The following is a 27609-nucleotide window of genomic DNA, read 5'->3' on the forward strand; positions in this document are numbered from 1 at the left end:
ACAAGACAAATTCTCCTGAAAATCTATGCTTTTGCAGCGAAGTAGTTTTAGAAAGCATATTGAAGAGAACCTATTGACTGTGAGGGTCAGCTATCATGCTACTAAATGTGTTGCTGAGCATGTTAGGCCTTCACTGAGGGTGAATTTGTCAAGAAGTGCATGGCTAAAGTAATGGAGGAAATGTGCCCTGATATCTGCATCTACAATCACCAGGCATGTTGAAGAACTAGAAGAACAGCTGCATATGTCACAGATTGTCAAGGCAAAAAGTTTTGATTTTTTCCTTTAGCATTAGATGAGAGCAATAACATTACAGACCCTGCTCAACTACTAATATTGATCTGGGGGAGAGATTCCAGCTTCAGAATTACAGAAGAATTGTGTGCACTGCAGAGTTTGAAAGTGCAGAAGACATATTCTTGAAGGTGTATGAATCAGTAGACAATCTTGGTCTGAGCTGGGGTAAATTGAAAAGCATGACTGCTGATGGTGCAAGAAATATGGTAGGAAGTAAAACTGGTATAGTTGCAAGAATTAGTGATGAGAGATAGAAATTAAATAGTACACTTCTCATGCAATTTCACTGCATCATCCATCAGCAAGTCTTGTGTAGTGAGATTCTTCTGTGGGAAAGTGTGATGCATATTGTTGTATCCAGCATTAATTACATCAGGCATCACTTATCAGTTTCAAAATTTTCTCTCAGAGGTAGATGCAGAATATGGAGATGTATTGTACCATGCAGAAGTTAGGTGGCTTAGCAGAGGCAAAGTCACCAAACATTTTTTCACACTTCATCATGGAGTTGAATTCTTTCTCAAGGAGAAAAGAAAAGGTCAAGAAGTACTTTCTGACTCTGGATGGATTTTTGATTTGGCTCTCTTAACTGATATCACAGAGTATCTGAACATATTGAATGCAAGGTTGCAGGGAAAAGCAAAGTTTGTGTGTGGCATGTATTCTCATGGAGCATGGCTCCTTCTCTCTGTTACTGTGTTTTTCTTTTAAGACAAAATATGTTAATGTATGAGTTGTTTTTTTCTAAACTAAAATTTCAGTATTCAGGTTTTATTGCAGTGTTGGCACTTTGTGATAAATAAGTGGGTTGCAGTTTGGTCACTCGATCTCTAAAAGGTTCTCCATCACTGCCTTAGGGAAAGATCTGTTCTCAGGCAGAATACATGTATATCTATCTTGAGACCAAATTCCAATTTGGTGATTTCTCATTTAGTCTTTCTTTGAAACATTATTCTTGTATGTCAGCTTTCAAGGTTTGATACAGTCTAGGTCAGTCGTTTTCAATCTTTTTACAGTTGGGGACTAGCAAAAATAGGAAAATTCTTTTGGGGACCACTGAGGCAGAAATAATAAGCATTATATACATAATACAGTATTTTGTTTATTAGTTTTTAAATATAGTACCAAAAAATGAAAATTATCTAACCAGAAACTGAACAGTAAGAAATGCTAATAAAAGAATTAAATATTGAAATTAAATGTAATTGCATACAGCTGAATTTTTTAGAGAGCAATATGTAATTCAAATAAGGCTACTGGGAAATCTGCTGTTGCTTCTTTTCAAGAATACTTGATCAAAAATTTGCAATAGCAAAATATAAAATCAATATAAATACCATACTGTGCTCATAGCAAATACAAATTCAAAAAAATATTAACAGCAGAGCAATACAAAATTGGGCAAAGTTACTTAATACAATAATATTCATAATGTTAAATAATGAAATGCAACAAATCCCTCACTCAAACCCCCGTGCACACCACCACAGACTGGCTGAGAAAACATCCTCAGGACAACCCTGCCTCAACATTTCTCTTCCCAGTAGAAAACACAGCAGAAAAAGGGAAAGGCCCGGTCTTCAGGGCCTTACTCAGAGGGTGGACCTGGCTCGGTACGGCTCCCAGCTGGCTGCTGTTGAGCTGCTTCTCCCCTCCCCAGCCTGCTCAGCAGAGGAAAAAGTGGGGAATCAGCAGCAAGAGCACAGCTAGCCCTATACTGGTTCCGGCAATCAAGATGCTGCTGTCATGCACGTGCACGACAGAGGCTCTTTCACGGACTGGGAGGAAATGTCAGCAGCCCAGTGCAGGTCCCAGATTGGTGGCTGAAAGCTACAGGTCTAAATCACTGGTTCTCAAACTTTTTTCATGAACTACTTGAACATTGTTGGGGTTACTTTGCAATTTTAACTTCCCCTTAAACTTGCTTGTTCTATGAACCAAAACACCGACCTATTACCAAGGGGTTTCTCTCGCTCTCGCCAAGCAGCTTACACACCACTTCTCCCAATCCACAGTGGGATTGGTCTTCTGGGGTTGGATGACATGCCAGCCCATCATGGCTTCAACAACTCCTACAAAAAACCACAGGTTGTCAGAGTGGCTTGTTGCAGTAAGCAGTCTGGCTTCAGGTGACTCTCTGCTCAACAACCTCACTCCTTTTCTTTTTCAATTCTGAGAGGCTTCTAACTGCAGTCTTTATTATGTTAAAGCTGGCCAGCCATGACTCACTTTGTGATGTAAAGAGACTAATATATAGGTTGTTAGCAAGTTTCATTAAGTTAAGACTCTAATTGAGGAGTGAGTTCTTTCCCATACCAGGAGTTGATCTAAACTGAATTCCCATCCTTCCCTCCCCACCAAATGGAGTTGGCTCCACTCTCAGGAAGGTTTGTACTGCTTGTGGGCCACACAACAGGAATGCTGGACATTACTGGTCTGCTCATTTGACTTGACATGGAAGCAAGAGGGTGATAAAATCATACCCTTCACACTCCACCCCTCCCTGTTCCAGAGGGCCTCCCATCCAAACCAAAGGCAGTCCGGTTCTGACCTTGAACCTCATTAACCTTTTCATTTCAGCTAAGTGGTCTGACCCTAAGTCTTCTACCAGTTTAGATTCAGAGTCTAAAACACCTGCTGTGGAATTCAGTATTATGGGAGAAACAGGCCCAGTCCCCACAACAACCCAGCATGGTTTGTTGCCCACAATGGATTTCTATATTGTCTGAATACAGTCATTGTCATGAAATATTATCTAGGTTAATCTGACTAGAAATGCTTGTCCTGAAGGAATTAGTATGTGAAACAAAACACACTTCAGTCTAGTTGGATTCCATGCTGAAAATAGTTATATGATGTCACAGCTGTGCAGGGTGAAGAAATTACATTTTATGTAATTAAAAATATTTTCTTTAATGAGCACTGATGGCTAGAAGTTAGCTGTTTGAATGAGTACAGGTAGCTTTTGATTCTAGTACCAGGCCAGGAAGTTCCCAGGTGTGTGGGCACAATTTGGAAAGTTTATGGATGCTGCCACAAAATGGTTGCTTGGAGGTATAGCCAGTCACAATACATTGAGTTCAAAAAGACAAACGAGTTATACTTAAAAGACAGACAATTTGCCCCAGAGTACAAGACAGAGGTGGGATCTAAACTTCAGCATACATAATTTCTTTGACCATTTTTCCCTCCAACAAAACAGAAGGCAAGCTTCTTTCTTTCTCTTTGACCATCATCTCTTTTATGATAATTAGCTCCTTGTAAATATTTCTCTTGCCCTAGATGGCATCCGTCTATACATGCAGACACACCCCTCCTTTCACTGCAGATCACCACATAAGCATGCATCCTGTGTGCTCATCATACACACCCCCTTTTTCCTCTTCCCTGCCCAGCCCCAGATCTTCACCATCCTGTTTTATCAAATAATAACAGCAGCCCTGTGGCCTCTGCCTTTTTTCTTTAATATTTTTCCAGGTATTTAGACAAGATAAGCATGCACACACTCCATTTCCTCATACTCCATTTTCATTATCTAAGAATGCCTCTGGGCTAACTTGGATATGTTGGAGAAGTAAAGCCTTGGAGCTTGGGGTTTACTTTGCAGCATATTTGACTACAGAGTAAAATAACAAAGAATTTAAAATAACAAAAATAAAATTCCAGCAGGGAGCAAAGGGGCCTTGGAAGGTATTCTGGGAGGCATCTGCAGGTGCCACAGAAACACACTGGAGGATCCAGCATTACCCACAGTACTGCATTGTATGGGGAAAAGTGGAAAACTGGCTGTTGGTCGCAAAGGAAGAGACAGAAGCCAGTGGTTTTGCTGCTAAGAAACTGGTAAAAAGCCAAACTGTAAAGAGTCAGCTAGGAGACTGGTAAAGAACCATGGTTAAGCCTCTAGTGCAGGGTTCATCAGCCTTTAACACTCAAAGAGCCATTTGGACCCGTTTCCCACTAAAACGAAAACATCTGGAGCCGCAAAACTCTTTTGACCTCTAAGATGAAAATAATACTGCATATATTGTTTTTTACCTTTATGCTATGTATAAAAAACCTATAGTGTGTTGCATTTATGAAACAGATTGGCGGCTGTGCTGTGCCGGTGCGGGTCGCAGATCGGCGGCTGTGCTGTGCCAGTGCGGGTCGCAGATCGGCGGCTGTAACGCGTATACAGAACAGAGGGATTCAAGAGCCACGTGCGGCTCTGGAGCCACGGGTTGCCGACCCCTGCTCTAGTGGCATGTTTGCTTTTGGGTAACTTATGCTGCTTCACAGACTAGCACTGTCTGGGTGCTTGTTTGGTCAAGTAAGTCTTTTCAACATATGCATTTCAAAATCACCATTAGTCTCAACTTTTTACAAGGAAACTGAAATGCAGCCCTTGGGAAGGGGAAGCATGGATGGCATGTGAAAGTGCCTTGTCTACAACACACAAAAACATGCTTTTGAGTAACTTTTTTTTCATTTTAACTTTCTTATCTAGAAGATTTGTACACACACTGTTAAGGAGGGAATGCCAGATCCTAAGTGCTAATAAGACTGGCTACCATGATGAGGCTCGCTGGGGAAGGTTATGTTGTTCTGAATTCTTGGCTCTCCCTGCCACCCCATTCAGATTGTATTTGATTCAGACAGTGCACTTTTTAATCCTTTAAAACATATTCTGTCAATACAAATAAAAAACAAGATGGGTAGTATGTCCCATCCTTTCCATCTTTGTAAGATAAATACTAGGATTTATATTACAGTGAGTCTGCCTGTCTCACTATGAACTTTGCTGGATATTAAGACCTGCAAGAAAGAACTTTTGAGAGCACCATTGCCTAAGGATTCTGGTTTGCCAGTCCTGCTTGCAAGGACCTTCTCTTGTAGTGCTCCCAAACTATGGAATGCATTCTCTTGCCATGAGTAGCCCCCACTACTTTGAACTTTAGAAATGGTTCAAAGAGGTATCTCTTCAATTTAGTCTTTTAAAATGTGTCATTTTAATGTTCTTAATGTTTTTGTTTTAAATAGCTTTTTAGTAGATAAAGTGCACTGCTGCCAAACTGCTGGATTTCACTGACATAAACAGCCCAGGGATTTTCACTTCTAGTGTAATCTATTGTGATATCCAGTCAATCTGTCTGGATGCATTTTTGTGAGGCAAAAATATGTCTGCATTTTTGTGAGGCAAACAACCCAGCATTTGTACCCCTGGTTAAACCATGGAGTAAGCTCCATGTACTTTGCTTTTGTATAAACATGTATAGGATTGAGTTGCATGGGTTTTCAAGTGTAAAGTGTTTGGAAAGGAAGAGTTCTTGAGATTTTTCTTTAATCCTGTGTCAGATATGATAGTATAAACAACTACCTACATTTATAAGTTTGACTGCATAATATAATGCAATTGAGGTAAAACGTAAAACCTAATTCTCAAAGGCTGAATTATCAATCCTTTTTCTAACCTATACTTATAAAATACAAGGCATCGCTGAACATGTTTCACTGGATGTACTACTTTTATATTGTCTCAGGTATTAATGCTGAGCTTACTAACTTGTTCCAACAGCTGTTAATACCACATGGTATGAAGCAAGACGGTGCATCTTAAATGGGTTAATAGTAAACCACACTACAACCATTTCTGATAAGGCTCATTGTACTAGTGTGAGTGCTCAGTTTTGTTGGATAAAAGTATAATAAAAGCTGAAATGGTGGGATCGTTATGGTTCTTTTGTTACCAACTCCATAATATTTCAGGCAGAACAAAGACTTGCCATTAGAAAGGGTATCTTTTAGCCCCTGTTGGATTTACACAAGTTTTGCTTCTTTAACCCATGAGCAGAGCTGGCTGGAGCCGGGGGTCAGACTAGATGGAACACGCTCCCCAGAGAGGTCCGCCTGGCACCGTCGTTATTTGCTTTTCGGCGCCAGGCGAAAACCTTTTTATTTAAGCGGTATTTAACTGTTAGTATTAACTGATTTTATCTGGCCAGGGCGGCTTATTTTATATTGTATTTTTTGGATTTTTAATGTTTATATTAATTTATTGTTGTAAGCCGCCCCGAGGCTTCGGCGAATGGGGCGGCATAAAAATGTTTAAATAGATAGATAGATAGATAGATAGATAGATAGATAGATAGATAGATAGAGGACCTGGGATACCCCTTCTGACTCGCTCTGTTTCTTGCCACCCCTGCAGACTGCTTCATAGGAGTGCACTGTGTAAGAATATATACCTATATTTCAGGTTAGCTTAACCAGCTCTTCAGTGCTAATAAGCATCCAACTCAGCTTTATAAAATTAGATGCTGCTGCTTGACTATGACACCATCATTTAGTCCTCATGATAATTGATTGGTTTGAAACCCTTTTGAAAGACTAAAAAGATGCCATCATTTAATTGGCCCATACATTTTTTAGTGCTCATAAAAATTGATGATGTCATATGCCATTTTGGAAGAGAGGTCTTCCACCTTTTCTTTTTTGCAGTCAGAAATGTATTTTTTGAGATGGCACCTCTTGGAACACAATCATAATTATTTTTTAAAAACTATTCCTTTGAAACATTTTATTCAGTTAGAACTTATATGATGGATTGTTTCTTTAATTGAATTACAGCCCTACTTTCTACCATCTAGGACCCTCAAAGTAGTACACATTAAACACAATAAAAGAGGTTAAAGCTGCATATTCAGCTTTGTTTCACTGTGTTCATGCACTTCCTTTGTGGGTAGGGTGTGTGCCCTCTGCTGACATTTTCTCTCATCAAAATTACCACAATCAAGCTTGGCTTTGCCTAAAATATTATGAATACATAAAGCAATCTTTGTAGAAAAGCAAGTAGCAGCAGAAAAAGCAGAGCCTTCTGTAAGGCCTTCTAGACTACAAAGGTCTTAACCAATCTCAAAATACTAATGGGTAGAGGACTGACAAATGCTTTTTAGCAGAAAGCTCTACAACTGGGATGTCACCACGGAAAAGGGTCAACAACTTACAGTGGCTATCCTAATTTCAGAATATTGAGACCATCTTGCCAGGCTCCTATCCGATAAAAATTGCATATGGGGAGATTTCTAACCTATCATTTCATTGTATTCTGTAACATCAGAAGGAAAAAGCGCTTAATTTCTAGGAAATATGAATTCGGACAAAGTGCATTTAAAAGCTGATCTAGTTTTCAGATGCTGCAAGTCAAGAAGTGCTTAAACAAGCTGATGTATCTCTGCATTTGAGAAAGCAACATTGTCATCATTCTCCAACTTGAATTAGTCATTTGAGAAAGTAGTCATTTTCTCTGGTGTGCATCCCAAGTGGCAGATTAGAAAGGGTCAAATTTAGAGGCCGTGCACAGTCCTTGGATAGATGAGATCCTCCTCTCTTCTCTGTCTTCTCAGCCATGCCTCCTGAGGGACAGTGTGGTGTAGTGGTTAAGAATGTGGGATTGGGACACAGGTGATCTGCGTTCTTTCACCCAAGTGATCTGAGTCCCCACTTGGCCATGGAGCCAGCTAAGTGACTTTAGGGCAGACACAAAGAGGGCGGTTGTTGTGGGGATAAGACTGAGAGCAGCAGGATTGGAATGAAGTAAGTTGCTTTGAGCTCTTTAATAGAAAAGGGCAGCACATAAATCAACTAAATAGATAGTATACTTTCCCAAAGTACTAGAGGACTCTGAGTGATTGTCATTTGCTGATTTCCCTCTTTCCGTCTGCAAGCTCCTGCACATAGCTGCCAAGTTTAGGAACAGCAGGGAAGGTGGCACAGGTGGGCTATACTAGAAAGGGAAGATCTGCAAAAATGGCAGCTCCCCCTCCCTGTTGTGTTGTGGAAATGTTTCAAAGGACATTCAATGAATAGAAGGAGAGCTTTGGAATACAACCTATAAAAATATTAGCTGCAAGGTTATTTCATTGTATCCTTGTTCAGCGAAGTTAAGATGGTATGGAAGATGCAACCATTGATCTCTGGCAAGCTTTATAATCAATGTGGGTTACTTTGGTCACAGTCACTGCTCATATACAGTAAAGTCATATTTAAATAATTGACAGGACTGTTTTCAGTGGCATACCACAGATTTTTACAGTGTTTAATACCTGGCTGTGCTTCATTGAGTTGAGATTTCAAATGCTGGTTTTATGCCATACCTCTGATGCTCAGATGTTCATTCTTGAAGCTGCTGAATTCACATTATGGGTGGCAGGGAATGGGTTAAAGATGCTGCCCTTTCCAGCTCTGAAAATCCTTTATTTGTATTGCAGTGGTGCCTAAAGGCCTTGAGTAGGCTGGGCTCCATTGTGTGATGTCTTATGCAAACATATAGTAAATTATCCTGCTTGAGCTAGTACTGTAGAGCTATATGTTGATGTTTTGTGTGTGTGTGCATGCAATGTTCAAAAGGCTATAACTGACTGTGGCATCTGTATGAGTGCCTTACACATCTGCATTAGTTTTCAAAATGCCCTATTCCTGGTTCTGCTGTTCTAGTGCTTTTGCCAGAACACCATGAAACGGTTTAGTCATTTCACACTTACGGGTTGTTGTTGTTATGTGGTGTCAAATTGTCTCTGAATTATGGAGACCCTATGAAAGAAAGCCTTCCACAATGACTTACCCATGACACCCCTGCTTAACTGTTTTAAATTGAAGGCTGTGGTAAGTGGTGTTAACTTGTTGCCACTTGCTCTCACAAGGGCAGTGCTTGGGGATATGAGTGCTGGGCAAATGAATTCCATTTCTCAGATGATGTTTTGGTTAAGTATCATTTGGAAAATATTAAGAGATAAAGCTAGTGAGTCTATAGAAATATAAGATTTAAACAAAGTAGTGATAAATTATTTTCCTTTTCTCTGAGGTGATGGTGTCTGAGTTTTTGTTAATGTTCAGATGGAAGTCGATTTCTTATTAATCATTTGCTAGGTTTTTTCACTCCCTGCAGCAAAGTAAACACCTCTAATTTGCTTTAGGAGACCAGCAAAGGTGGTGTCATTGCTGTAGTATGTGTCTTTGTACCTCATGATCATGGAAGAGGTGAACTCCCCTCCCCACATCATATGAAGAAGAAATGGGTAGCCAGTAATACTAGGCACAGCTGAGCCCAAGATATGAGAGTGTGGCTTCCTCTGAGCCATTGTTAATCACCTATCACTCCCACGCTTCCTGGGAGGTTTGAGCAAGATAGGTTGCATTTTGAAATGAGAGGGGTGTGTGTTTGTGTATCAAGCTGACACCCAGAAGAGCAGGAGGGAGAGCTGGTCAAATCTTTGTGAGGATCATTTGGCTGTTGCTTAACCTCCCTTGATACCGGTACTTCAGGCACATGCTTGCTAACCCCACCCAGTATTAACTAGAGCAGCAAGCCTGCCCCTTCCGAGGCTCAGGTGGCTCTGGTGTAACATTTAGCTAATGAATCTAGAGAGGGGGGTGGTCCATCTGTCAGGACCCCTCACAGCTGACTCACAGGAAGTGCTAAAAAGCTTGGCGCCGGGTGAGCAGCTCCAGGGTTCTTCCCCTCCTTCTATGCTGTCTCTGCCTGCATGTTTTATAAAGCTCTTTGGAAAAGAACAATGAACTGATTTGAAGTTTTCAAGACTAGGAGGGATCCCCTTGGAGTTGTCTGTCTAGCAGCCTGCAGCATGCATTGCTTTACACAGTCTTAGACAGCTGTCAGTCTCTCTTCTTTGGTCTTCTCCCCCTTCCTCCGTGGATTGCTTTGTCTGGACAAAAAAGGTGAACATGGTCCAACGCTTCAGCCTCAGGAGGCAGCTATCAAAGGTAGGTTACTTCTGCCATCAGGTTATGTTGGACTGTTCTCATTATATCACTTTTCTCTTGTAAATCTGTAAAATCACTGATTGTACAGAAGTGGGCGGGGGTCTCTATGAGGGAAAGCAGCTCTGCCTTTTGTTCATCCTTCCAACCGACACAAAGGTTTTTAAAGCAAATTGTCTGCAGGCAGACATATAGGTTTTTCCTCTCTAAAACAGAACTATGGACTTGGGTGAGCTTGTTATTACTTCCTTTCAATTTAATCTCTAGTGTGATTGTGTGGTATAAATGAAGTGGGGCTTGTATTATCATATCAGCATATGAGCTGATGAAAAAACAAGATAGGATAGTTAGAGCATATGGACTTTGGGGGTTTGATAGTATTTCATGGGGATCTGGTAGATCCACTTGGTAAAGCACAGGGCAGCTTCTGTGGCTTCAAAGTATCAGGCATGGTTTTTCTGTAGAAGGAAGAACAAAGGAGTTGGTCTGAAGAGATTTTGCAGCTTAATACCTTGCATCTTTTGTGTTTAATATGCTTTTTTGGGAAAAGAGACAGATTTGGGCATACAAATAACTTTATTCAGTACATCATTTTTTTGTTAGTTTTGAAATCAGTATATTTTTGAAAACTGACTGAATAAAATAAAATGCCTTCTGGGTGAGACAGCTTCTAGCTATAAATCATATGGGGGGCATCTTTGAATTGTAAGATTTTAATTGCCAAAGATTAATATCCAGAACTGGCTTATTTTAAAAAATAAATGTTATTGTGTATGTTTTGCATTCAAATGACTGTGAAGGCTTTCTTTTTAGTGTTAAATGCAGTGATCAGCTGCTGATCACTGCATTTAGGTCAAAATGCACCCCCTGCAGACTAGACAGTTGGGAAGCCTTATAGTAATGAACTAGCCTTTGGATGACAGTTTTCAGAGTTCATCAGCATTTCTGAAATTAATAAACTGTGAGCAAATCCATTATCAATGGAAAAGAGAATGCTACTCATCCTCCATGATCATAATTGCGGGTGAAGAAGGTTTGTATGAGGCTCAGAGATAGGGCAACTAGTGCCCTCCAGGTATTTTGAATTACAACTTCCATCAAACTCAATCAGCATGGCCCATGTTTAGGCATTGCCAAGTTGTAACCCAGAACATCTGCAGAGAGCCAGGCTGTCTGTCCCTGACAGTGTTCCCACTGTGACTTTATATCCTACTTCTAAACTCTTAATTTGGAAATAATTCCAAGTGGTGTGCTTACAATTTGGGGGATATAGATTATATCAGCACTGAAGATCTTTCTTAACAAGTTGGTATAAATGCTAACGCATGGCCTTACTGAAATGGTCGCTGTGTTTTAGAATTGGACTAGGCTTAGGCCCATGCACTCATCTGAGATAATAGGTTGTGGATGATCACTGTTTGAGCAGTATTTGGAATGTTGAGGAGTGGTCGTTCATTAGTATAGAGCTCTGATAGTTGTGTGGAAAGAGCAGTGTTGCTAAGAGTGTAATTAACACAAGCACATAAAAAAGCTATGTTGGGTCTGACCTGCAAGTGGTTCATCTAGTCCAACATTCAGTTCACACTGTGGCCCACCAGCTGTTTGTGGGAAGCCCATAAGTGGCACTCTCCCTCTCATGTTCCCTCCAAATGGTATTCATAGTCATACTGCCGCTAATACTGGAGGTATGTAGACATCAAGACTAGTAGTCTTACCTGCCATGAATTTGTCTAATCCCGCTTTAAAGCCATCCAAATTAGTAGCCATCATAACTTGTCATAGTGGATACTATTGTGTGTGCTGTGTGAAGAAGTACTTCATTTTATCTGTCCCGAATCTCTCACAAATTGACTTCATAGGATGAACAAGGGTTCTAGTATTATGAAAGGGAGAAAATGGCCCCTCATCTAGTTTCTTCATACCATACATAATTCTGTACAGCTTTATTATGTTTCCTTACCTTTTCTCTAAGTTGAGCAGTCCCACATGTTGAAACCTTTTCTCATATGGGAATTTCTCCAGCCTTGATCATTTCAGTTGCCTATTTTACACTTTTTCCAGCACTACAATATCATTCATTGAGTGTGGTGATGAGAGTACACTGTATTCCAAGTGCGGTTGCACCACAGATTTGTATAAGGGCAGTATGATATTAGCAGTTTTATCTTTAATTCCTAATAATGCCTAACATTGAATTTGCTTTTTTCACAACATTCACACACTATATTGACATTTGCATTTAGCTATTCAGAACAGCCACAATATCTTTTTCTTGGTCAGTCACTGCTAGCTCAGATCCGATCAGTAATATACACGAAGTTGGGATTTTTTGCTCTAGTATGTATCATTTTATACCTGCTAATATTGATCCCTTTTTGCCAGTTGATGCCCACTCTTCCAGTTTGAGATCTTTTTTGAGCTTTTTGCAATCCCTTTCTGTTTTAACCACCCTAAATAATTTTGTATCATCAGCAAAGTTCACCACCTCACCGCTCACTCCTAATTCCATATCTTTTATTAACAAACTGAAAAGTATTGGTCCCAATACAGATTCCTGTGGGACTACTTTTCATCCCTCCATTGAGAGCATTGACCATTTATTTCTACCCTCTGCTTTGTGATCTTAAACAGATTACTGACATAAGAGGCTCTCCCCTCTTCCTCCATGACTGTTAAATTTGCTCAAGAGTCTTGGGTGAGGAACTTGAGTGAAGCCTTCTAGAAGTCCAAGTAAACAGCATCTACTGGATCACACCTGGCCACATGTTTATTGGCATTAATTGTTTATTAATGTGAACTTACATTGAACTTGAAAAGTTCATTAAGACAGGACTTACCCTTTTACTCATGAGGGCCATAAACTTATTTTGGTAACTCAGAAGCTGTGATTCTCATCACACTAAGCTCTATTCCTAACACATTTTTGTGCATCTGCAGATCATGAAATCTGGGCTTGAGTTGGGAGGAGTTATCTGCCATCTGAGGGAGGCTATTCCTGTTCATTAGTAAGAAGTAGTGTTTGGGGATCCTTCAGCTTTAGGATTTATTATCCGTATTGATGAGTGAGCACATGGAAATGGAAATCTCTGCAGCCATCAATTATGACAAAATACAAACCCATGATGGGCTGTGGAAAGCCTAGTATCCATTCATACCATTCAGTGTAGATTAATTGGAGTGTATCTGCTGGAGTCTTAAGAGCAAGGACTTATAGCTGGTATGTCCAGACCATGGTGAGGCAGCAGTTCCAACCCAAATGCAATGGTACCTGAGTGAGACAAGGATACCAAATCCATGACCAAAGACTACTTGATGGGAGGAATACACACAACCAGCTGTGCTTAATTATTGATTGTGTGCTATTGGCAATACTTGCTTTGGTAATTTGAGTTTTATTATAAATGCTTGCAGCTTCACTAGTCTGGTAGACAAGGCAGATTTTCTAATGGGAAAATGACACAAATACTAAAACAGTCTATTTCTTTTTCACTTGGAGGGGTAGATGAACCCTGATGTTGTGGCTGGCATTATAGGTCCTGTGATAGTATTGCATGAGTAGATATGTCATCACATTGATATCTTGAGTTGTTTTGGGTTCTGGTTCCTGTGTTTGTGTGGCCTGCTGCAGTTGAGTAACTGTTTTATGCTAGGGAACTGCCCAAAAGTAAGGACAGGGCTACCATTCATTTTAGCTGGAAGCTGTAGATTGACGACAAGTGGTGCTCTGCTACATTTTTGCCTGTAGGTCCATGTTGGTAATTTCAGTTGCATTATAACTTTGGTGGAAACTTACCAGGGATTTATTATGAGACAGGTTTCACTACTTTTAAAAAATACTAAATTATATTACATTCTGACAAGGATCTCAAAAGTTAGCTTTTTTATATATTATATTTAATTGATATACAGTAGTAATGTAAAATAAGGAAAAAGGATGTGTACCATAATGTATCATCTTTAATCAGTTGGATTTAGCCTGTAAGATCCCATTCAAATAGGTACCACAAAATGGCAATACCAAACTGTTCCTTCAAACCTTGCAACATTTTTCCAGTGATACTTTTGCAAATTCTTGAAGCCAAAAAACTCCCTGCAAAATTCTTATAACTTATGTGTAGGTTTTGATCCACCATTTTGTACTCATAAAACATAGTAAATCCTTAATTTTTAGTTCAGGGTAAATAACTTATCTTGTATATGAAAATATGAAACACCTCCTTTAACCCTTGTTGGAACAAGTAATAGAAAAGGACTCATTTGTTGATTCATCCATTGTGCTGTACGCCCTTTACCCACTATTTCAGATTTCAGTTATGCAACATTTCTGAATGACCCCAAGCGGTTTAGATAGCTTGTCTATTAGATAACCAAAAATGTAAAAGTTAGTTGTTTGCAACATCTTCATTTATATGGCTCAAACCTGGGTACTTTTCCATTCAGTTCCAATAAAGTGTACAATATCACTTGAAATTCTCCACTCACTAATAGACTAGAACAGAATTTTTATTTAGATTTTTTAAAAACTTTTTGCGAACCACACAGTTCCCAAACTATTAACTATGGTGGATCAGTGCATTGAAAGCCAGGAGTAGATTTGTAAATAAAAAGAGTTTTTGTTTACTTCAGCAAGCATACTAGAACTTTGGAATTAACTGCTTCAAGCCACAGGCAAATTCAGAAATTGGAAAAAAAATAGAAACAGAGTGAGTCAGAAGGAGTCTCTTGGGCCATCTAGTCTCACCACGGCTCCAGCTGGCTCCGCATACGACATGCCCACCATGTGCATGTCCAGCCTGTCTTTGAACACCCTCACCGATGGGGCCTCAACAACCTCTCGCAAAAGCCCATTCCACACCCTCGGGGTCCTAACTGTCAGGAAATGCTTCCTGGCATCTAAATGGAAACTTGGTTCCCTGAGGTTTGTTCTGTTGGAGCGCGTCCTGCCCTCTGCAGGGGAGGACTGGTCTCTACCCATCTCCGTGTGACATCCCCTCACATACCTGTATGTTGCCAACATATCCCCTCTGAGTCTCCTCTTCTCCAGGCTGAAGAAACCCAGTTCCCTCAGTCCTGCCTCATACCCCATCTCCTGCAAACCAGCCACCAACCTTGTGGCCCTACGCTGCACTGGCTATATCCTTTCTGTAATGAGGAGCCCAAAACTGAGCACAGTACTCCAGTTGTGGGCACACCAGAGTCGTATAGAGTGGTAGCAATACCTCTCTTGATCTAGAAGCCACACTTCTGGCTATGCAACCAAGAGTTGTGTATGCCCTCTTGACTACTGCATCACACTGCTGACTCATGTTTAGCTTGCAGTCAACCAGTACCCCGAGGTCCCTTTCACAAGTGCTGCTCTCCAGCCACTTGTCCCCTAACCTATACTTATGACACCTATTCCTATGCCCCAAGTGCAAGACCTTGCACTTATCCACATCGAACGCCATCCTGTTGTCTCCTGCCCACTTCCATAGTCTGTCCAGATCCTTTTGGATCTGGAGTACCTGCTCCTCAGTTGTGGCCACTGCTCCAGTTTTAGTATTGTCTGTGAATTTGATCAGCAGAATGTTCACCCCTTCTTCCATGTCATTTATGAAAAGATTAAACAGGATTGGCCCCAGGACAGAGCCCTGAGGGACCCCACTTGTCACTGGCTGCCATCCCAATGATTCCTCACTAATGGTTACCTTCTGCTTTCGGTCAGTCAGCCATGCCCTAATCCATCAGACACTGCTTTGGTGTATCCCAAAACTCCTCAGTTTCTCCACCAGGATATCATGGGGCACTTTGTCAAAGGCCTTGCTGAAATCCAGGTAAACCACATCCACTGCATCCCCTCCATCAAGCCATCTCTAAACCTTGTCATAGAATTCCATGAGGTTTGTCTGGCAGGACCTGTTTTTGTGGAAGCCGTATTTTGTGGCTGCCAGCCTCCTTCCCTATCTAGCATCACTAGATCTCTCTCTATTATGAGCCTTTCCATTGTTTTTCCTACAATGGACGTAAGGCTAACTGGTCTGTAATTCCCCATGTCCCTTCTACTACCCTTTTTGAAAATTGGGACCACTGATGCCACCCTCCAGTCCTCTGGAACTTCACTCATTCTCCACGAGGCCTCAAAAATGGAGGCCAGCGGGCGTGAGAGAACCCCTGCCAATTCTCTAAGTACTCTCCGGTGTAACACGTCAGTGCCTGGCACCTTTGTAATGTCCAATGCCCTGAGGAGCCCCTCGACTTCAAGGGGGGTGACTCTAATCTGTGCCTCTAAGTCCCCTCATCTAATCTCCTGGCTTTATCTAATCTCCTGTGCAGATCTCCCCCATCCTGCTTTGGGGAGAACACAGAGGCAAAATAGTCATTTAGCATCTGTGCCTGCATGGGAGAAGGAGATTGGAATAGAAAGACAAATAAAATTAGTATTTTGCTTCTGATTCAGAATGTTGCTCTGGAAAATGAAAGAGCTGCTTTCTTTCAGTCTTAAAGGACAGGATGTGGAGAAGTTATTTACTACTTTTTACATCATGAAAAAATAGATCAGTGAAGCATAAAAGTTTACTTTGGCTGATCTATGTTTACATAACACCCCAAATTGCTTAACTTTGGTTATGTACTAAAGAGCTGATACTTTTCCTCCTACTTTTTTTGTAACTTAATTTGACCCACACCAACACTAGCATCAATAATTTGTTCAGCAACCTACATAATATAGGCTGAGTATATTATCAGAGCACAATATTTGTGTTGATAAAGGTATGTAATATGGGCATTACAGCTGCCTAATAGAGACAAGTGTTAGCTTTATTTTATAGACTGCTGCTGTAAAGAGCATTGTGAAAGAAGAAGAAATCTTGGCAAATTATCTCAAACCCAGGAATATTCAACCCTTTCCCTGGATTTTAGCAGGACTTGCTGCTAAGTTCTCCACTCTTCTGCAACTTCCTGTCCTCCATCTCCTGTGGGTTGCAATGCACTCTTTTAAAAGGTCTTTTGAAAATACAGTTACTTTTTAACTGGAATTTGTAGGGCTATTGTACAAAATGTTACAGGAATATGCTTTAATTTGATCGTAGCGCATCTATCATATTTGCACAAAGCCATCAATTCTTTATTACCTCTTAGTCTGAGAGCCAACATTACATCAGATGTCACATACTGTTAATAGCCTGTATTTGAATTGAGTACAAGATCAGTGTTTATGTTCTCTTTCTGTGTTTGGGAGTTTATCCTCAGACCTGCATTTAGTTATCTACGTGATATATCATGGGAAGTTGGGTTTCCCCAGCAAGCAACTAAATAAATGTCCATAGCCAGATTGTGTTTGTACTACATTTTGGGCAGGGGGAATATAAATCTATGTAGATGTTTTGATATAAATACTTATCAAGCTGCCTCAAGTTCAGCCAACATACATTTGAATTAATAAATATCTGAATATTATTATAAAATATCTGAATATTACTATTAATGTATATAGACACACATTAATATCTAGCCATGTTTTCCCTCCCTGATGATCTTAAATTTCCTTGGAAAAGGAAGAGAGACACAGGACTTGTTTCATTGCTTGCTAATGAACAATAAGTGGATGTGCTGCTCTAGAAATGGAATCACCAAAAATTCCTTAAAAACCAAATACTTAACCCTGCTAAAAAGTTTACTTTTTCTTCCTATTTATTCTCCAAATAAATGAAAACTAACTACATCATATCAACTGTGTCTTAGGAGTGAAACTAAAAAATCATACTTTGAAGAAAATTTTTCCGGCAAGCGTCTACACTCCTGCAATTCTTCTCACCCTTCCCCCAAAAACCCACAAATTGGCTTAATGTAATGCTAACATGAAATGGTAGGCAATTTCCTGATCAGTGACGTGGTTAGATCTGTCAGCTGCTGCCATGTACATGCCAGTTGAAGTCACCTGTCTATCATGTCTGTTCATGTCTGTTCATGTGGTGAAATCTTTTCCACACTGCATGACTTGCCACTGCAACTTCATAGGGAAGTTTGGCAACGTTTGAATTCTGGGGCCTTCCTCCCACCCCACCATGCATGTCTAGGGATTGCTATAGTCAGTCTTGCCCAGCTTGCTTGCCATACTGTGTGAATCCAGGCGGGATGGCTTGTGGTTATTTTTAAGAAGCCATCCTAGAACCATACAGTAGCTCATAGGTTCTGAATGTTGTTTTAACCATGGCAACATGCCACCCTCATCAGGTTTGCATGGGGTGCAAGCTATGCCTGTGGGGTAACCATGTATTAATAGATAATGAAGATCACTGGGTTGTTCTGTTTTGTCCTCCCACTTCTTCCATTCCAGCCTTCCCGCAGGTATCCTAGGGATACTGCAAAAGCATGGACTAGTCTTCCATTTCCTGCTGTGAGCCATTTTTAGCTATGTTCATATGACAGTTAGCTTCCATGATCCCTTCTTTGAGAGCTGCTGAAAGTCCTTTCAGAGTGTCCAAGTGGCACCATGAAGGGACCTGTCAGTAGCTGGCAGACAGTTTTTAAAAATCATGGACACAATGTATCCAATATGGACTGGGTTTTTTTTTTGGGGGGGGGGAGAAGTTTGCTTATGCAATTGTAAAGATTTTAAGCTTTGGTTGAGGCATTGCCTTGGGGCTACCAACCCTGGACATGGCTCCAGAAGGTTCCAAATATTTTTCCTCCTTTGGTTTCTCCTGACAGCTGTCAAAAGGCAAGTTAAAAGATAGGAAAGGTCTCAGTGTTTTTTGCTTGTGAAAAGGAGGGGGTGGGTTTTACACCTCTTTCCTGAGACTCTTATCTTGTAGGGAAAATGCAAAAGTGCATCAATGCATCTCACCCTCATCCTTTATCTTGGGGAAAGGAGTTTGAGGAAAAAGGAGAAGGGGGGCTGTTGTACTGGTACCTGTTTTGCCATATATCTCAGTACACAAAGCTCCACTGCTCTGCCAGAACCCTTTTTAGAGGGGTCCCAACACTTTTATCTCCAGAGGAAGGTAAGACTCATTTTTTCTTTTAAATACAGGATGAAATGAAGAGGGGATGGAATGTGGACAAGGAGGGCAGGTTAGTATATCACTGTGTTAAAATGTTAAACACTAAAACTGTTAATAGACAAAAACACAACAGCTTATTGCATACACCAGCCTCCCCATGGGTGTCAGCATTTTCTGAAGTAAGGTTGACTTAAAGAACATAGGCTCAGTAGTGTCAAATTGCCTGTCTTTAGGACATGGTTCTTGGCAGTGAGCATGTCATGAAAGCCAAGCTGATTAGGAAAGTCCTTCAATATTCTTCCTGAAAAGCCTTTTCAGGAAAAATTATTGTACTTTTTCACATGTTCATAATACTACTTTCGTAACATTAAACCTTATTGTGTAATTTTAGATACTCTGAACAATGATGTATAATGGGAAAGTGGGTGACATCACTGTTTCTAGACTCCCAAGTGAATACTTATACAAACTACAATACAGTACAAGAAAAAAAAACCCTGTATGCTGTCAGCTTCTAGTTGCTGTAAATTGGGAATTGTTGTTTTAGAATGGCATGCTGTGGCATCATTACATAAACCTCAGTAGCCATGCCAGGCTGTCTGTAGAATACATTGGATGTTTCTGTGTATTGGGAAGTGGGGGCTGGAAGAGATATCTTTACAAGAGACAAACAGGATGTTGCAGAATATTGTTTGGAATAAAAGGTGATTTTCTAATAAAAACTGTGGTAGCAAAAGGATGTGAACAGAAGCAATTGGGTAGGCATTATTTAGTTGGACTTCCACAGAGCTTTTGTTTGTGTCCTTCACCAAAGGCTCCTGAGTAAACTTAGCAGACATAAGAGGATAGCTCTTCCTACAGGTTAGTAACTATTTAAATAGGGAGCAGATAGTAGAAATCAATTGAAAGTTCTCATTGAAATTGAAAGTTCTCATTATAGGGAGAGGTAAGAGAGCCAGTGTGGTGTAGTGGTTAAGAGCATGGGACTGGGACTCAGATGATCTGGGTTCTAGTCCCCGCTCAGCCATGGAGCCAACTGGGTGACTTTGGGCCAGCCACAGACTCTCAGCCCAACCTACCTCACAGGGTTGTTGTGGGGATAAGATGGACGAGGAGATGTAAGCTGCCTTGTGCCCTTTGTAGGAAAAAGGCAGGATATCATTCAATCAATAAGAGGGGTACGTCAAGAATCTGGCCAAGTTTAAGGACACCCAGTTATTCATTATAGTGAAAGCCCTAATAGACTGAAGCTCTCTGAAAGTACTTTCTACATACTGGACAGATATGCAGTAAATTGGGACATGCAATTAGGTGAGAATGTAAAGTGCAATTGGTGTAGGAGAAAAATACTCTTTTCACCTACCCATGTAATCTGAATTGATGGTGACTAACCAGGAAAGATCTTGACATAATGTTCTTGTTAAGACAAAGCTGGTATTTCTTTAGACATAGAAACAGAGCGAGCCAGATGGGGTCTCCTGGGCCATCCAGTCTGATCCCCAGTTCCAGCTGGCTCTGCTCATGACATGCACAGTAACATATAAGACATATTTATAGGCCAAAAGTAGCAAACCATTGACTGGAAGTTCTACAGGTCAAGTGGCTACAGTTGATTTATGATCATTTCCTGTCCCCATTTAGTTAGAAGTAAGCCTCATTGGATTCAGTGGAACTTACCTCTGAGTGGACATGTATAAGATTGCACTACAAATCAATGGAGGGATTGATTTCTCAGTCACAGTTAGCAAATCTACTTGGGATAAGAAGCACTTGCTCTAGGATTAACAGGCAAGCATCCAAATATAAAGATCTTTGAACTACTGAGGAGAAATAGCGCAGATATTGCTCCCACCCAGTGCTGGCTTTGTAGTGCTACAATTATTTCTTAGACTAGGTATAGAAGGAGTAATGCAGCTCTCACTCCTTGTCTTATAAGAGTATAAAGAGAGTATCTGAGAGGCTATTCTGGTATTTCTTTCCAGTCAAGAAATAAGCCCCACACTAGTTTCACTTCTAAGCCAACTTGTAAAGCACCATGAGAGAATTTGCAACAGCGTTGTGGTACTTACCTCAGAAGATTAAGTGCTAGAATATATCATGGGAAGTGCTAGAATATATCATGGGAAAGTATAACAGAACAAAATGTATAGTGGTGGACATTGGTAACATTCCTAGAACTATATATTGCTATTTCATTAGCATGTTGACGTCTAGAGTTTGAAGGTACGCAAGTCTAGTTGAATATGTGAGATAAAACAAGCCTGAGCAAAGTAATGTGGAATGCACTGGTATTTACTCTGGGTACTTAGAACTACATGGTGATAACTGAGTGAAAATATGAAGAGTATTCAGTTGAGCAATATTTCTGCTGTCCCAGTCTCTAAGGTGCTTCTGACATTTAAAAGGAACACGCCATTGAGCCTTTATGGTCAGATGTTTGTCACAACATTTTGGGTTTGAAGCTTCATGAAAATACAAAATGGTGTTAGGAAGCTGCTTTGTACTGAGACAGACCACTGGTCCATCTAGTTTGGTATTGTCAACACAGACTGGCAGCAGCTCTCCAGAGTTTTAGGCAGAAGTTTTTCCTCATATGTGTGGAGATGCTAGGGATTGAACCAAAGGCCTCCTGCATGCCACAGGCAGATCAAGAACCTTCAATAAAGTATTTAATTTACCTATGGTACTGTACTTGTATTTTCAGAGGCTGGTTTTGCCCAAGTTCCCATGCAGTAGTAACTGGTACAAGCTGCATGAGTGTTTTGGACAGGCAGCAGGCCACATAGAATCTGATTCTTTTCTTTTCAAGATGCATGCCTGGTTCATCCATAACAGTAGCTCATGCCATGGGGTTGTTATATTCTGGATTGTTATGGTGTGTGAACATGGCTGTACCAACAAACCAATGTTTTTAGCTGCAAACAACCAGAAAGAGAAGCCATGTCTTGTTGGGCTGTGAACTTTGGGTTATTCAATAAAACATGGTTTTATGTTACATGTGAAGCCAGGATTGTGGGTTGTTCATATGGAGTAAGTTATCAGGCTACAGTGGACAAGGGCAAGAGCAATTAAAGAAATACAATTGCTTCACTCTCTATATTTACAATGCTGCAATGACATTTGTGATACAGGGAGGGAGCAGGGGATGGAGGAGGGAAAGCGGTATTTCAGGGATTGAACCCCCCCCCGTCCCACAGTTTAAGTCTGCTACCAACAATCCTGAGGAGTGCAATAATCCATGAGCTACCATTATATCTGAACAAGGCCAAAGGCAATGCCCATTTCTTGCCATAGAGGCAGGAAAATTGGTGCAAAATACATAATGACTAAATCTAAAACAAACCATGGATCAACTACTGGGTTGTTTAACCCCTAAACAAGCCAGTGTGCAGCTATTCCATATTTTCTCCTTAACTTAGTTTTTGTGAAAAGAAAAAAGATAAGCAATAGTCAAAAATAAGAGAACAGGGATGAGATTGTCTCCTGTAAAATTCTGCAAATTTGATAGGGCAATTTCACAATAAAAGTCTCATCTGAATCAACCATTGCACACTGACTACTTCCAACTGTGGGAAAGGCATGTGACATACATTTAGTGCATTAATGGCTGATTTATTTACCACAAACTTCTTTGTAGTCAGAAGTTGAATTCATCAAATGCATGATAAAACAAATGTATGCAAGGTGTTCAGAGGAGGTCAGAGTAAGATAATGTGTAATCCATTCTAACAAACTACCTTTTGGGAATAAAAGAAAGAGCCTCAGCCTACAAATGTATATAAACTTCCTGTAGAAAGTGAATCTGGATTTCTCCCTTATGCAATATATTCATATTATATTTGATATTAGGGGCCGATTTCCTCTTGACTCCAGTCTAAGACTAAATTTTCTAGTCTTGCTAACAGGAGGGGGCACAGGGCTAGAGAGAGAGAGAGAGAGAGCACTTGTTTTACATGTAGAAGGTCCAGATTTCAATCCCTGGCATTTTCAAGTAAGGTTAGAAAAGAACCTTCCCTGAAACCCTGTCAGAAGTGCTAGGCTAGTTGGACCAATGAACTGACTCAATATTAGGCAGTCTCTTATATCGCTGAAGACTTGTAAAGATAGTGGAAGATGTAGGTTGCACCAAATAGAAAGGATCTTAATGTGCTGCACAGAAATCAAGCCTAGATGTTCTTGGCACAGTTACTAGCTTGGCTATTGATAAAACATTATGTGAAACTAATGAACTTAGAAGATCCTACTGATAAGACTGTTAAGCAAAATGGTTCTATCACCTTTAAACTATATTTAAGATTATTTGGCCAGAATAGGATGTGTATATTTCTTGTTTAAGGATATGGCAACTAAGTGTATTTGCTAATCACATTAATGTTGGTTCTAATGTATTTAGCACTATATTGCTGAAATCCTTAGCATCTTCATAACAATATAGAATATCATGTGGGCTAAATGAATAACAGTGGGTCTAGTACAAATTCTTTTGTGAAAAAGAATCCAGTGTGTATGGCTTGCTGTTGAATTGTTATCCTGTATCTAGGCCAATGTTTCAAGTTGCTTGCTTCTAGGTTATTGTACTTTTAAGTAACTTCCAGAATTCAGAAAAGTGAAAACCTGGGCAATCATTTACATGATCCTGAAATTGAGAACCATGCCGTAACACATTGTTTACACTTGCTTCATTAATGGAACTGAATATATATTTTGTTCTTAACAAGGAGGAAAGTGAAATAGGCATCTTTTTCTGATAGAGTAGGAACATTTTATTTATAAACTGCTAAATGTTCTAGGTATGCTGTTGAAAGATGAAAAACAAGACCCACTCATGCCTGCAGGGTTACAGTTGATTATATAAGACACCAAAGAGAAAGGGATGGGGAGGGAAGAGGAAAGCAAGCAAATGCAGGCATCATTTTTAACTGTTTCATAATTATTCTTTCAGTAATAGCTAGAATAGATTCAATTCCTGGATGGGAGGAACCAAATAATAATTAGTCTCTGCTGTACAGATAGAAGGCTGCTCTTTGGAGATGATTCTTTGGATCGTGTAGACAATATTCCCCTCTTGGATGCATCCTATAATAGGGTGAGGAGGTTTGAGAGTCTCCGAATGCCACCAGGAGTCCAGATTCTCTTTTGATCTCACTATCTGTTCAATGTGTATGCAGAACATATCATAGGGAAAGCTGGATTAGCATCAGAGAAAGGAAGAAACAGTGACAATTTGTGGAAAATAACTCAATATTTTAAGATACACAGGTGAGACCATATTATTAGCAGAAAGCAGCAGAGAACTGAAGCAACTGCTGATGAAAGTGTAAAAGCAGGACTGCAGCTGAACATTAAGAAAACAAAAATCATGGCTACTGCAGAGTCATGCAAGATTCCTGTCAATGAAGAATTGAAATTGTGAAAGATTCTATATACCTTGGCTCAATCATCAATTCAGACCTGGACTTTAGCCAAGAAATTGGAAGAATCTTTAAATTCTTTAAAGGAAGCTACAGCCTTGAGCTTACAGAAGCTGAGCAGGACTGTCAAGGACAGGGCACTTTGGAGGGCATTCTTGATACTAGAGGATGAGACACTAGTCAGTATCATTCAGCACACGGATTGGTCACTTTTTCCTTGGGTTGAAGTCCATGATTCTTCACTAAGTATTCCCTGCCTCTTACAACAGTGTTGTTGAAGGAAATCACCGCATACAGTACATGGGTTTGGGAGCTTGTCGTATAGTGGCAGATCAGTCAGGGAAGCCATTTGAATTATCTGTTAGTTATTATGAAATTAGTGTAGTTCAGGTACGTGGCATATTATGCTCATTTAAAAACTGCCTTGAATGGCAGATTCAGTTCTTTGTAACTGCATTGCTATTTTGACTGCACAGTAATGCCTGTTTGTGTGTCTTATAGTACACTTCCCCCCATGTACCCAAAGAAAATAAAGTTCTTTCAGTGAGATTTTTCCATTAGCACTTCTTGATGAGTTAGTAGGTTGATAATTAACTGAGTCCATAGTCAGACTTGTGATCTCTGAGCTTCACATACGTTGTGGTATATGTGTTAAAACCACCTTTGTTTCATGAAAGATAAAGTAGTCTTTGATAATAAGCAAGTTACATTTGCAAATAGCTTAGAATTAGTATTTTTCAGTCTAGGACTGCTAATGAAGCCTGGCTGTTTGTTTGTTTTGTTTGGTTTTTTGGTAGAGTGGCTAAATGGATGTATACATGTCATTTTTATCCAGTTGTATAACCTTAAAGTTAGGTTTGTACATGAAGTTTGTCTATTCTTTCACAACATGTTTTAAATTTGAAGGTCCTTCTTTCCAGAAGAGGGGAAAGCAATGGGATTGCATGTTGAATCTTGGTTTCTATGCTGTTCATAAAGACACTTTAAATAACAGTAAATGATTGCTTTATGCAACTACTATTTCTACACAAAGTGCATATTCAGGCCTTTAAGGCCATTGTTCAGTTCAGTATTCTCTGGATTACAAAGAATAGCACAGGTGAGAAGGGAACAGATACCATATACAATGGTATGAAGTGGGATTGGTTTAAACCAATTCTTTGTTTTAGCTGACTTCTTAGAAACTGTTTGCTATACTTATATTTCTTTTGAAGTTTATTCATCTGCATGCCATTAAGTTTAGACTTTTCTGTTATGATCACTGGGTTCCCCCCCTACCCCCCAGCTCATCTTCTTCCATTACCTTTTCTTGTGGAATGCCTGCAAACTGGTTTGTAACTTTGTTCTTCTAGCTTTTATAATTTTGTTTAGTACAGTACTGTAGTTAGAGAATCGGAATCTATTTTGTTTTTAAGCAAAACTATGTAAAGGAAGGAATGTCAAGTAAAAGGAAAGAATAACACATCAAAAACAGTAATAACTAGTGATATGGCAAATGGAGCCTATTTTGCTTTAAGAAGAATAATCTCTGTCTATGACTACCAACCTGAGTTTTAACTTGATCCATTCCATTCCTAGCACCTGTAAAGTCAGTTAAACAGTCTATGAATTGTGGAGTAGTATGTGTAGCTCTCAGGAGGAATATCAAAATATTCAACTGTCTTTAATGCTCCAAACCTGTTTTTGTGTTGTATTTCATGAAACTGATATTTAAGCAGGCTGGTATGAGCTAAAATCTGCCACCTGAGTGTAGCTGTATATTTTTGTTGAAGATGATGGCTTTTGTAAAAGGGACATACTGAAACTGCCATTTGTGCTTGTCTTTCAAATCAAATCAGATCTTAATAGGTGTCAAGCGGCTTTCCTTCGCCTTACTCTAGAAAGCATTATATAAACATGAACATTTGGTAATTTTAAATATTCAGAGTTTCATAGCTGATAAAAGAATGAGAAGCCATTTCACCAGACCAGCAAGTAGAACACCATCTTGGAAGGATTGTGGTGGTATGTAAATAATAGAGAATGTAAATAAATAATGAACGGGGACTGGTATAGACATTTGTAAACTATTTTCCCAGCTTTTGTGCGTTCATGAAAATTGAAGAATAGGGTGAAAGAGTAAATACCTGGCTCCTTTATCAGTGACAATCAGTAGCAGAAACAACTTCCTTTGACTGTATATTAATGATGCCTGGGCACACAATGTGGCAAATTGGTAACAGTACCCAAATTGGGATGCATCTATGCCTCATGTATGAAATTGAAGCCTAGCAAACAATAGTCCAGAGAGCCTATGGCTAGTGGGGTGGTATATAAATTGAATAAATAGCATCTAGTGAGTGAAACCTCTTCAAAAATAAACAATTGTGTGGGATTCTTTCTCTTTCTAGCCCTTCTCATGGTTCAACAATAGTTGTTCTGAGCAAGGATAGATTTGCAATGCTAGCTAGGGAACATGCATTCATAAGTTAAGACCTTTTTATTTAATCAATATTTTAATAAGTTTTAATACTGAATTTTATCATATTTTAATTGCAGCCAGAGTTGGTCATTAATTAATTAATGTTATGTTAGATATTTGTATTTTATTTGTGTAAGCCATCCTGAGGCTCTTGCAGAGGATGGCGTACGAATATCCTAAATAAATGAATAAATAAGTTTCAGTTCCATTTCTGGTTAGCCATTTTGTCTGAAACTGAAACTATCTAGCTTAATTTGCTTACAATCCAGGATCCCAGGTCAAGTTTTGATTCTGGTTTCTGGAAATCATATAGTTGGCTGGATTTAGGCAACATGTCTGTCTAGGAACAGGAGCGCTAATCTCTTATCATGTGCAGGAGAAGTGCTGGAAAGACTATGTAAACCCAAGACTTTTTGAATTCATAATGTGGTCTAGGATTCCATTCACAAGTAATGCTGACAAATTATTTATGTCAGCATTTTGTATATGCAACCTCCACTCAGTCTGATTGAAGGTTGTTCCTTGACATCAAAGCCAGATGTTACAAATTAATAATAGCTTAAACCAGCCTTCCCCAACCTTGTGCGTTTCAGCCGTGTTTGGACTGCCACACTCAGATTTCCTAGTCAGTGCCCTAGTCAAGTTGCAGTCCAAAGGCTCTGAAGGTTACCAGGTTGGGGAGGGCTGGCTTAAACAACCT

The 27609-nt window shown here is 39.8% G+C and overlaps 1 protein-coding gene across 12 annotated transcripts in view; it reads left to right on the forward strand.

Moving 5' to 3' along the window:
- The window catches only part of TMCC1 (transmembrane and coiled-coil domain family 1), a 135355-nt gene that overhangs the window by 45343 nt on the left and 62403 nt on the right, over positions 1-27609 (forward strand). Inside the window, exon 2 of one of the 12 annotated variants that reach the window (XM_044451401.1) lies at positions 19067-19107. The exons of the other annotated variants lie outside the window; for them this stretch is intronic. Within the exon in view, the coding sequence (XP_044307336.1) occupies positions 19084-19107 (24 nt within the window). The 5' untranslated portion in view covers positions 19067-19083. The remainder of the gene's footprint in view (positions 1-19066; positions 19108-27609) is intronic. 12 annotated transcript variants of the gene reach the window in all.

The sequence above is a fragment of the Varanus komodoensis genome, unplaced genomic scaffold, assembly GCF_004798865.1.
Source record: "Varanus komodoensis strain SLA01 unplaced genomic scaffold, ASM479886v1 scaffold6_2, whole genome shotgun sequence".
Classification (NCBI taxonomy): domain Eukaryota; kingdom Metazoa; phylum Chordata; class Lepidosauria; order Squamata; family Varanidae; genus Varanus; species Varanus komodoensis.